The following is a 12,586-nucleotide window of genomic DNA, read 5'->3' on the forward strand; positions in this document are numbered from 1 at the left end:
ACTGAATAGGGTGCACAATCTACAGCAGTCGATGTGAAGTTGGGGATGATCCATCGATACGTTGCCATTTCAGAATAAACTTCTACGTTGGACCTCATCATCGGAACCCTCTGCACTGGACCAGAATCTGCAGAGATCCTTTTGGTGACCAAGTGGTGCCAGCAGTCATGAAGGTCCCGGGGGGTTCAAAGATGCTGCTTGTACCTGCCATCGTTTTGTGGGCGTTCTGCTGGAGGGACACCTTTGACCCAGGTGAGAAGGTTATGACTTTTATATTTTCATGAGCGATGATATACTGGTGCAATCTGGCATTTAGGATACTTTTAAAGGAGCACGTCACCCATTTTCAACCTTATCTTCATATAATTATTTGCTACTGTGTTTTTTGTTGTATGACTTGTTGTGAAGTGCACAGAGACCCCTTGGGGTGATGTTGCACTATAAATACAAATAAACAAACTGAAACTAATTGGTCCTCACTAATACTCATTATAATCCAATCCACTTTATTTATGGAGCACATTTAAAACAACAACGTTGAACCAAAGTGCTGTACACTTAGTAAACAAATATATACTAAAGATACTAAGTAAACTATAAACAACTTAAAAAAGTGCTCCTCAGAGCACAGGTCTCCGCCATGCAGGTCAGGTAGGTTATTGTGGGACAGTAATGTTGGGAATTCGCCAATCTGGATGGTTTCGTTTAATGATACTGTGTACCGATTTGCGGGATGTTTGGACAACATCTGTAGGATTACTGTCAAAAAATGTGTTTTGCAAAAATTGGCCTCCTGGTGGCGCTATAACAGGCCTAAATATTTGGGGCAGAGGTTCAGCTCTGACATCCAGGGAGTGTGTGTGCACAGTTTCGCTGCGATCAAGCCAGTTACATGAAAATAGGTTGAAAATGGGGTGAATTGGCCCTTTACATCAATGGCTTAAACTTACCTTATCAAGTTAGGCCTATCTGACAGAAGGTTATTTAGGTTAATGATTGACGTTAATAGGCAAACAGCAACAACCATCATTAAATAATAAAATGTTAATAATGCCAATATTTATAACTATATGCATATTGATTTGGTCAAAGCAGTTAAAGGTAGGGTAAGTGATATTTTTGGGTATTTATTTTTATTTTTGTTAAAAAGGTTAAAGTACTATATTCTGATAGTAATCATTGCTAATCATTACTTGTTCGGTCACAGGGGTCTCTCCAGCTCTTTAGTAAACAGAATATAGTACATTTTCAGGTAGGTGACACATTTTAAGCCAATCAGGAGAGAGCACTGAAAATGCATTTTCTGTTTAATAAAGAGCTGGAGAGACACGGAGACTCCTTTTACTGAATAAACACTCTATAGCAATGAGTACTATCAGAATATAGAGCTATTTAACACTTATTTTAACCAAAGTAAATCACTTACCCTACCTTTAATAAGCATTTTGATAAAACCAACAGGTCTATATTTTGTTGGACTATTTCATCTTCAGGTCAGATATTATACAAAAATATATTGTAGCCTATAGCTACTGATAACATAAATTATCATTATTATTGCAAACATCAAATTGAGCATGATTGAAGCATGAATGGAGTGTATATGAATGTGTACCCTGAAGTAAAGCGTTTCTCCATTCATTTCACACCCTTTAGCCAGTGACATATTCATTTATAATTATCCCATTTAATCCAGGAACGTATCTGTGTCATTTTTAGATTTCTTTGGCTATTCAAAAATAGCAGATCTACAAGCTTGTAGATCTGCTATTTTTGAGGGAAAAAAACGTGACAATGTGTGCAAATCTTTGAATATATATATTTTCAAGCAAACATGTGTAACTCAAATCTTTGCTGCTGGGGGTTCCTGGAACAAAATATTTTACAAATGTTTCAATAATATATATTGAAAGATTTGCAAAAAAAATGCATGATTTTTCAAAAATGAGCTTTGAGCTTGTAGATCTGCTATTTTTTGAAAAATCATGATTTTTTTTTTTATACAAGCTTGTAGATCTGCTATTTATGAAAAATCATGATTTTTTTTTTTAATACAAGCTTGTAGATCTGCTATTTTTGAAAAATCATGTTTTTTTTAATACAAGCTTGTAGATCTGCTATTTTTGAAAAATCATGGTTTTTGTTTTTGGCAAATCTTTCAATATATATATGAGCTTGTAGATCTGGTATTTTTTGAACAGCCAAAATAAATCTTAAAACGACACAGACGCTTTCCCGGATGGAATGGGTTATTCCATGCAGAGCAGCGTAGAGAGAGACCCTCAGTCTTTGATTGATGGACATAATAACTATAATACAGCATGATTTGTGTGATTTTTGTTCGGCAGCATGCCGCACGCACGCTGACATTTGACAACCTCTTCCTCCTCCTCCCCCTCCCCTCCTCCCCTCCTCCCCAAAATGCTCAGACTCGGTGCGGGGTGCCAGGGTGCTGGTGACGGGTGCCAGCACGGGCATCGGAGAACAGTTGGCGTACCATTACGCCAGGCTGGGCGCCCAGATTGTAATAACGGCGAGGAGGGGGCCTGCGTTGCAGAAGGTCTGTGGCTCTTAGAGATGTGTGTGTGTTTGCCTGGTGGTGTGATCTATCATCTGCTGTGCACTTCCTTCCTTCCCCTGTCTCTCTTTCACACTCCCAGTCTTCACCATTCATACATTTATTCTGCTTCCCTTTTCACTTTCTCTCTAAAAAGCCACCTGCACTTGACATGGTGGTATTCTGTTCCCTTCTTAAAGGGATAGTTCACCCCCAAAATGACTTTTTTTTCACCCCATGGGTGTCACCCCCATGGAGACTTGAATTCATGGATTTTTCTTTTTTTTTTTCGCATTCCTAAGCCAATAATTTGATGACCGGCAGCGGTTCCGGCAGGAGACACAACTAAGAGTCTCCTTTGTGTCTCCTACCGGAACCGCTGCCTACCGGTCCGCTGGGCATCAAATTATTGGCTTATGAATGCGACAAAAACAAAAAAAATATCCATGGGGTGACTAATCTGTGGGTGAACTATCCCTTTAACATCTTAACCCATTGGGTCCGTGCTGGCCATTGGGTCCGTGCTGTCCGTCCTTTTTACATTTTTATTTACCTCTATACCAAATGTCTCTCCCCAAAATAGCCCATCTACAAGCTCATAGTGCTTGTGAGCTTGTAGATCTGCAAATGTTGAGCTAATGTTTTCGCAGAATGTTTATGTGGTTATGCCCTATATACTTCATCGTACGACGAATCACAAAAATAGTTGATCTGCAACCTCATAACGCGTCACATAGTGATGTGTCGTGAGCTTGTAGATATGCAATTATTGGTGCTTTTGTGTGTGTGTGTGTGACTATTTTTGACTATATTATTGCATGCCAAAAATGGGGATACTAGGTTTAAAGTGATTATTTGAGGCACAATAGTTGTTTGTCTAATCAGTGAGAAACACACACACACACACACACACACGCACACGCACACACACACACACACACACACACACACACACACACACACACACACACACACACACACACACACACACACACACACACACACACACACACACACACACACACAATGTAAGACTTGTGTCATTCATGCTGTGATTCTGCTTCTGTCCTGTAGGTGGCAGAAAAATGCCAGACATTGGGGGCCCAGAAGATAGTGTATGTGACAGGGGACATGTCCCTGACCTCTGACCCCGAGAAGGTGCTCAGTCAGGCTGTGGACCATCTGGGTACGTTCCAGTTCCAGTTCCTCCTCTCATGGAGTCAAAAAGCCCTGCTGCATAATATACTGTAGGCACGGAAATGTGAACTTAACCCATTCAATCTGGGGACGCATCTTTGTAATTTTTTTAATTTCTTTGGCTATTAAAAAATAGCAGATATACAAGCTCATAGTGCAGCACAGAGAGGCACTTCTTCTACCACTGAATGTTGTTAACAACATCCACTAAACCAGTGGTTCTCAAAAACTGATTCATTTCAAGGACCCCCATAATTCTGAGAGTGAATGGAACCAAATGGACCCGCGAAGGGTCCATTTGTACACTCACTGAGTTACAGATCTGTAAGGGTACATTTGGTAGGGCTGTCACGATTGGGAAATTTTACTTGACAATTCATTGTCATGCAAATAATTGCGATTAACGATTTAATTATGTGGCTTTATAGGCCTTGTAAACAAAAGTTGCACAAAATAACTTCAATAGACAAAGAAATGACTGACAATGACTGACACCAATCATCAAATTCAATAATGTACGAATAATCAATAATTATGGCCAAAATATGCGATGTTTTATATTCTACAAGCTCACAATGCGTCGCATTGTGAGCTTGCAGATCTGCTATTTCCACTATTTCTGAAAATATTTCACTTTTCAACATGGAAACGATTATGACAATTACGCAAAAAAGAATTGCGATTATCTAAAATAATTGCAATTAGGCGATTATGTAATAATTGTGACCGGCCTAGCATTTGGTTCTTATTTGTACACTCTCAGAGTTACAGACCCATATAAGGGTCCATTTTGGAACCCCTTCAATCAAGGAACCCTGAGGGGTCCCTGGACCCCCGCCACTCTGACCCTCACAGTGGACATTGCTTTTCTCGGTACAACATTTCAGAATTATTCCGGGGGAAAAAAAGAAACTTCACCATACATACATACTGTACATGTTGAGTGCTGCTAGTCAACAGCATGCCCACTTGACGCGTTTGTTTTACGTTGCCTAGCAACACAAGCAATTCCTGGGTTTTATAAATGAAACGGCAGCAAGCCACCAATCTGCAGAACAGCGGGGGGGGCGGGGGGCGGGGGGGAGGGAGGGGGGGTGAATGGGTGTGAGACCACCAGTGAGGCATTACTGTTCACCCTCCTTTCTGCCATGGCTTTCTGTGTGTGTGAAGGGCTGTTGTTTTCTTCAGTACCAATTTAGAAGAGGACCTGTAGCTCCATAACTTATTTCTGATTGGGAAGAACAGAGCAGTCGGAAAATATATCATGATAATCGTCGCTGTCGGGCAGAAATGTCCCTAACCTTTAAGGAAATGGGAAAAAAGAAACCTGTGTTCCAATGGATCTGGTGTAGTTATTATTAAGTCTTACGGTCAATTGGTTAATATTTATAAAACCCACAGAGAGATTTGTTTTTCCAAAAATGGTGAAAATAGGAGATCTACATGCTCACGTGTCATAATGAACATAATACCACTAAATATGGAGATACAAGCTTTCTGCTCGACAGCGACAATGTATAAATAATTGTCATTTTGTTGTATTAAAAGTAAGGATCTGATGATGTTTAGTTTTGACTCATGACCGCATGGTTTCCTTTATTTTGTTGTGTATGTAAACATATAGGCAGATGATGTGAAGTCTTTTGTGTGTGTGTGTGCGTGTGCGTGTGCGTGTGCGTGTGCGTGTGCGTGTGCGTGTGCGGGTGCGTGTGCGTGAACGTGTGCGTGTGCGTGTCTGTGTGTGTGTTCGTTCCTGTCAGGTGGGCTGGACTTTCTTGTCCTGAATCACATAGGAAGCACTCCGTTTGCCATGTGGGACAGAGATGAGGATCACGTCAGATCACTCATGCAGGTACAGTATGCTGGGAACAATGTTTCCACATGCTAATTAGAAATTATATTTGTGTACGTTACCCTTAAAGGACCATTTCACCCATTTTCAACCTATTTTCATTGAATTGGTCCTCACCATTTCTGTCTACTCACTCTCAGAGGAGGGCTGTGGACCGTTCAGAAACCTGAAGTTTGGTCATTTCAAACAAGATTTCAAATTGCTTTATTTTATTTTTTTAATGCGAGAACAATGACTTTTGTCATAGCATGCTAACTGTCAAGGAATAGAAAGTGTCTTTTTAGCTTGGATTCCCCATCGATGATGTCACTGGTAGTTTCTGAAGTGTCCACAGCCCTCCTCTGAGACACAGACTGAGTAGAACAAAAATGGTGCCATATTATCATGACCATTAGTGAGGATCAATTACATGAAGATAGGTTGAAAGTAGATTTTTCTGGGACTGGTTTGTTTATATTTAAAAAAGTACATTCAAATTATTTATCTTATATTATTATGTTAAGTATGAACTGCACCTCTAGTCTCCAACCACACATATGAGCTTATAGGTAACTTATAGTGCTTAGTTGTCATTGGCGTTTATTGTTTCTTCTCTCTTATAGGTCAATTTCCACAGTTATGTGAACATGGTGTCGGCTGCGTTGCCGGTTCTGGAGCAGAGTTCTGGAAGCATCATCGTTGTGTCCTCTCTTCTGGGTGAGTTGACCAGTGGTGGAAAAAGTACTCAAATGTTTTACTCAAGTAAAAGTATCAATACTGCAATGTAGAAATACTCTGTTACAAGTACTGTAAAAGTCCGGAATTCAAAATGTACTTTCAGTAAAAGTACAAAAGTATTGGTATCAAAATGTACTTAAAGTACCACAAGTAAAAGTACTCATTATGCAGAATGTCCCGTTTCAAGTTTTCAAATGTATAAATATCTTTTGAAATATCAGATCTACAAGCTCACAATGCGTCGCATCGCGGCGCATTGTGAGCTTGTAGATCGGCTATTTTCAAATGGACAAAATGTATATACTTAAGTACAGTACTTAAGTAAATGTACTTAGTTACTTTCCACCACTGGAGTTGACCACACAGAGACACCTCTCTTCTGGATGAGCACTTGTCCTAGCCCTGACAACCTTGCAGGCTTATGCAAAGGTTAAAATGCAATCTAGATGGCATTTTATATAGACAGATGCCAGGTTCATTTGGTGACCTGCATAGTTTCAATGTACAGATGATTTACTTTTTGATATTATACTGTTTAGACTGATGATAGGTTCTTGGTTTACCTATGTCAATAAAACATCGACTGATGCACGTGGACACATCATCAGTGTTGTTTCCTGGAGTCACTGGGTGTTTGGGGTCTTGCAACAGACACCCTCCTCCAAGCGACCCGACCGAGGCTGATCAGACCCCGGCCTGTGTCCAAGTGGAATGCTACTGCCCCCAATGTCTCTTGGGGGTAGTTAGAGACAGTGCTAATTAGGGGGTCAGGGTTAGCCTGGCACTAGCCAGACCCATGCATGCTGCATTTACAGCCTATGCCAGGCCTAGCCTGGGAAGCAAAGCTTTTCGGGTCTATGATCCGGTCAGGAGCGGAAGTAGCCCTACGTCACCAGGCGCGTCATCCGCGTCATCAGGCGGCCGGATCGCGACAATCCGGAAAGACTTCACCCCAAAATAGGTCCGTCCTGATAAAATCCTTGGTGCGGCGTAGTTTAGCTTATTTTTTAAATATAAATGTGAGTGTACTTTCCGGAGACTATTTAGCGTCTGTAGTATCCCACAGGGAAATTCTATTCCATTTAAATAGGGATTGGGGAACCAAAACAAAGCGGCACCGCAAAACCGGATCGGCACAGTCCGGAAAGAGATTTTTTTTTTTTTTTTTTTTCAGTAGGCGTGGCCTAGACCGGATCACACAGGTCTTTAGTAACGCATACCAGGCTTTCCTCCGAGGTGGAAAGACAGGTGACGCAAGGTTACGCCAGGCCAGGTCCGTTGAGATGTTGCAGCTGTTGGCGACACTAGGAGGCTCTAGGCACTGTGGGTGTGATCCTAGATTACTATTTCTATGCATTTGATTTATTACCTCATGTTTACCCTGCTTATTGTATGGCTCTTTTCAGCTTCAACAACGAAATGTATTTCTCAGGTTCAGGTTTCCATACTCTACGACTTAGTTTCTCATAAGGTTCTGGGTTTGTTTCCATTACGCTACGGCTGGGTTTCACATAAGGTTCTCAGAAGCCTAATTTGGGCCTTGCTCAGAACTGCATGGGGTTAACTCATAAACAACAATAAAAAAGCTAAACTAGCCAATCTAAAGGCCCACCACACGTCACAGCGGCATGGTGGGCTTGTAGCCCTGAAGGACTCCGGTATGGGGTTTAAGTGGTTAAGTTATACCCGGAGTTATTTCTTCTCACAGCTGAACTCATGGCTCTATAACTGTGCTTTGATCCTCAGGTAAGATGACCACTCCCTTCACCGGTCCGTACTCGGCCACTAAGTTTGCGCTGAACGGATTCTTTGGCACACTGCAGCACGAGCTGGCCATGCAGAGGAGCAACGTCTCTCTGACCATCAGCACCCTGGGCCTCATAGACACACAGTCTGCCATGGACAAAGTCAGGTCAGCCTCATAGCAGTGTTGATTTTGGCCAAAATGTCACTTTATATAATATATATTTTTTAACAATATATCAATTCTGTATGCCTTGTCATAATTTTCACAAATTGTCAAAAATGATCAGAATTTTTCAGAATTTTTACAAATTCTATTTTCAAAACCTCAAAGGTTTTTTCTTTTTCTTTTGAAAATAGCAGATCTACAAGCTCACAACGTGTCACAAGCTGGTCAATCTGCTCTTTTGAACAGCCCAAAAAGGTGTAAAATAGGACTGGAGTGGTTAATGAAGGTTGTGTTTTCTCTCCCTTTCCTTCCAGGGACTTCACCAGCATGACGGCCTACCCCGCCAGCGAAGCGGCCCTTCACCTCATCAAGGCCGGGGCCACGCAGCAGAAAGAGTCCTACTACCCTACATACACCTACTTCGCCTGCCTGTTCAGAGACTGGTTCCCCTTCTTCAGGGACCTGTGTATTCAAAACTCCTACACATACTGAAACGTATATGACATCGTCTCTGTCGGGTGGAAACCTTACTTGTCCAAAACGTACTTACTTTTCAGGATTGCAAATTCATAAATGTCAAAAGTAGCAGATCTACGAGCTTCGCGCCGCGTTTCGAGCTACTTTTTTGATGCTTTTTGTGTGACGCTGTAGTATTGATCAAGTACGGGCGTAAATCTCTTTTGAAGGATTCTTTTGGGGCTTTTTATGCCTTTTATTTAGAGAGGGGTAGTGACAGTAGGGTGACAGGAAATGGGGAGAGAGATGGGGGGGGTGACACAGCAAAGGTCGTCGGGAACGGGAGTCGAACCCGCGACACGCTGTCAGGCTGGCATTGCCTGACAGCGTCATGCTACGGCCCAGGCCGTAAGGCGTTAATTTACGGGGGAAAAAACAAAAAAGGTAGAATACGGAGATAAGATTAAGATTTTTTTGTGGCTTTTATTCCTTTATTGACATCATGATCGGGACTCGAACCTGTGACGTACTGAGGCTACTTTGGAGCCAGGTGCCTTGACCGCTACGCCAGTGGTCCAGGCCGAGATAAGAGGTTTCTGCCCGACAACGACAATATACAGTATACCTATGGTTTAACCACTGGTACCGCTCGCTACCCCACTAGCAGCACTTTTTTAGACGAGACGCGATGAGCTGCCGTATAGCAGCCAGGCTTTTTATTAGGTTTTCAAAGCACAGAAGGTGTCGTCCATGCGGTGAAGCCGTTAATATATATATGTGTTCTTCTGGCGATCTACGAGGACTAAATGGGTCAGAAAACATTGTAGCCGCTGAGAAGTCGTTAGTTAAGTGCAATGGAGCGTTAAAGGCAGAAGCTACGATACTAGCTTCAGGGATCACCACGCTTAACCCGTTAAGACCCGAGGCTGATTCTACAAAATGTTTAGAACATTTTTCCATAAGATTGTTATGATTTAGAAGACATTTAATGTCTTCTAAATCATAACAATTTTATCGAAAAACTCATCGTCACCTTGCTAAACTAATGGCCTAAGTCATTTTTTGAGGAAACGGATATTTTTGCCTAAGTCAGCTCCTCATGACACTGGCCACCTCTGGTAAAATCGCCCATCTCCTAATTGAAAAGGATCATGCTGTTCCCTCCCCTTTTAGTATAATGGCCTATCTCCCTAGTGTGACTTAGGCCAAAATAGGCAAATTATGTACTGATTTAGGCATTTTTTTTGTTTATTTTTTGGCCTAAGTCAGATTTAATCCTATTTAAACCTATTTAAATCTCTTATGTTACATAACTGACAGACGGTGTTATTTCTATTCAAATAGTCATAATTTGTTATAAACATTTTGGGTGAAATGATTAAGAAATATCATATAGTTTTGTTTTGGATCAGTTTTTTATTTTTCCTGAAAAAATGACATAGGCCATTAGTTTAGCAAGGCGACGTCATGTTTCTATATCAGTGGTGCTCAAACATTTTCATGCCAAGGACCACTCAAAATTATTGTATTGTAGTGTAGTGTATTTGGCCACGGACCCCCATCTCAAAATGTTTTGAGAAGCAAAGATTTGGGTTACAAATGTTTGCTTTATACATTCAAAGATTTGCAAAAATGTTCTAGAGATTATAAAACAAATAGCAGATCTACAAGCTCATAGCGCGACACTCGGTGCCGCGCTATGAGCTTGTATATCTGCTATTTTTGAACAGCCAAAGAAATCTTAAAACGACAGAGATGCGTTACCGGATTGAATGGGCTAAGTGCAATGGAGTGTTAAAGGCAGAAGCTACAATATAGCTTCAGGGATAACCACTCTTAATAGTGGTGGTTTGACGTCAAGGAGAGGAGCCTGGAGCTATAGTCGTTCTAGAAGACTGGTTCTTCTCACCAAGGGGTCCGGGGAACCCCCATGGGGGTCCTTGAGGGGGGTTCCCCAGCGCTGGGTGAAAAGAGGGATAAATGGCCAACTATGGGCACATGCATTTAAACTGTTTTTTTTTTGTATGTCATTGGAAATTACTGTTGAAAGAAATGTACTGAGAAATGCCTCTATTTACATTTTGGGGGCTGCTGAAAGTGTGATTTTCTGGCAGCATACTTAAGTGGGACATTACTGGTGTTTGTGGGCCAGTAAATGTGAAGTTTTCTGGGCAGGCTTTTCTCTCATGTAAACACACAGTAATTTCACTGAAATTACACCTTGTTTACATCTTGAATACATAACCATAATCCTTGTTTGTTTGTTTTTTGCGCCGTGCAGGGGGTCCCCAAGCTCAATAGCAACCAAATGGAACCCTTATGGTTCTGTAACTCCACAAGTGTGCCAATGGATCCCACACGGACCCGTAATTTATCTAACCATTATTTTATACTTTGGATATTCAAAAATCTTGATCATTTGTGCAAATCTTTGATCTTTACATATTGTTTTTTTAAACAATTTTTTTTTTTTACTCTTTTTTTTTTTACTTCTGGAGGGTCCCTAGAACAACATATTTTGATGGGGATCGGCGGCCAAAAACATATCATTTTGGGGGTTCCTTGACAAGAAAAGGTTTGAGCACCACTGACATAGCAACAATAGTTTTATAGAAAAATGAAGACAATTGTTGAGACATTTGACAGTTACAGATGTTTGCTTTTAAAATATATATATATATATATTCAAAGATTTGTACAAATTTTTAATAAAAAAATAGCCAAATAAATCATAAAACGACAGAGATGCGTTACGGGATTGAATGGGGAAGAAGGGAAGAAGGGATTTCCTTTCCGTTAGGTTTGAGCCACTCTGCCCATGTTGGCTCATTGGACATTCACAGACTGTCCTACAACGGGGACACAATGTCTTTTTTAGGGGACATAATGTTTTTTTTAGGGGACACAATGTCATCGATCAGTGATAAGAGACAAAATGACAAGAGAGCTCAAAGCTGTTGAACAAAGTGTAATTACACTTCTGCATTGGTGTGCAAATCACAAGCTGTTATCTCTGCTCACTATCGCTCATGGCAACCCCCATTGATAAGACAATTAACCCATTAAGAACCTGAGGCCGATTCTACAAATGTCAGTAGTCAGTAGTAGTAATCAGCAGTTCTCTTTTTTTCACGCCAGGGACCCCCAAAATGATATATCTTTGGCCGCGGACCCCCATCTGAAGAGAGGATTTGTGTTAAAGAATTCAAAATTATTCAATCATTCAACACATTTTTCAAAGACATTTTTCAAAGACATTTTTCAAACACATTTTTTCAAACACATTTTTTTAAAAAAAATCAAAATAGCAGATGTGCAAGCTCACAGCACGTCACAAGCTTGTAGATCTGCTATTTTAGGGAACCACTGTTCAAAATCCTAAGAGTTTTCTGAAAAACTCATGTTGCTATATGTATACTGTAAAAGAATATAAAATGACACACAGGTGTTTCCCCGTTTTCAATGGGTTAATAGTTGCCTTCCTTTCAAAGGTTATTTGGTACCTTATCCCGTCGTCTTATCTGTCATATAATGTTATCTTGACATGTGCTCAGAGGTAGGCGGGGTCACCACGACTCAAATGTACTCACACTGTATCATAAAGGAGACAAATAGCTGCAATTACTGTAATTGTCGCCTGTGGCAACCACTAAATATTCCCTTTGGGGGGGCAGCTGGGCAACAAAGCAAAAGTGGCCATTTCTTATTTATTTTGTACATATTGTGTCGATATTTTCGTACGTCTTAATGGACTGAAAAGATTTACCTCAACATGTATTTATTGCAATATGTTCCATTACATCACGGCACAGCATTCCCCCCTGTATTTAACCCATTAAGACCTGAGGCGATTCTTAAAAATGTTTTCTAAATCCTAACAGTAAAAAATAAAAAA

General features: G+C 40.8%; 3 protein-coding genes across 3 annotated transcripts in view; 1 reads left to right on the plus strand and 2 right to left on the minus strand.

The window, feature by feature from the left end:
* Positions 1-12,586, minus strand: part of plekhj1 (pleckstrin homology domain containing, family J member 1) — a 387,353-nt gene that overhangs the window by 325,724 nt on the left and 49,043 nt on the right. The window lies entirely within an intron of this gene.
* LOC308093014 (uncharacterized protein) overlaps positions 1-12,586 on the minus strand; it is a 168,342-nt gene that overhangs the window by 85,119 nt on the left and 70,637 nt on the right. The gene's annotated exons all lie outside the window — the stretch shown is intronic.
* On the plus strand, positions 168-8,727 carry LOC308093349 (hydroxysteroid 11-beta-dehydrogenase 1-like protein; the record flags this gene model as incomplete). The annotated part of the gene is made up of 7 exons (XM_080439684.1): positions 168-252; positions 2,430-2,560; positions 3,632-3,743; positions 5,515-5,606; positions 6,209-6,302; positions 8,070-8,235; positions 8,550-8,727. 7 exons carry the CDS (start codon positions 168-170, stop codon positions 8,725-8,727), a joined length of 858 nt encoding a protein of 285 aa, XP_080295810.1.

Source organism: Gymnoscopelus braueri, assembly GCF_963280865.1.
Source record: "Gymnoscopelus braueri genome assembly, chromosome: 10".
In the NCBI taxonomy this organism is placed as follows: domain Eukaryota; kingdom Metazoa; phylum Chordata; class Actinopteri; order Myctophiformes; family Myctophidae; genus Gymnoscopelus; species Gymnoscopelus braueri.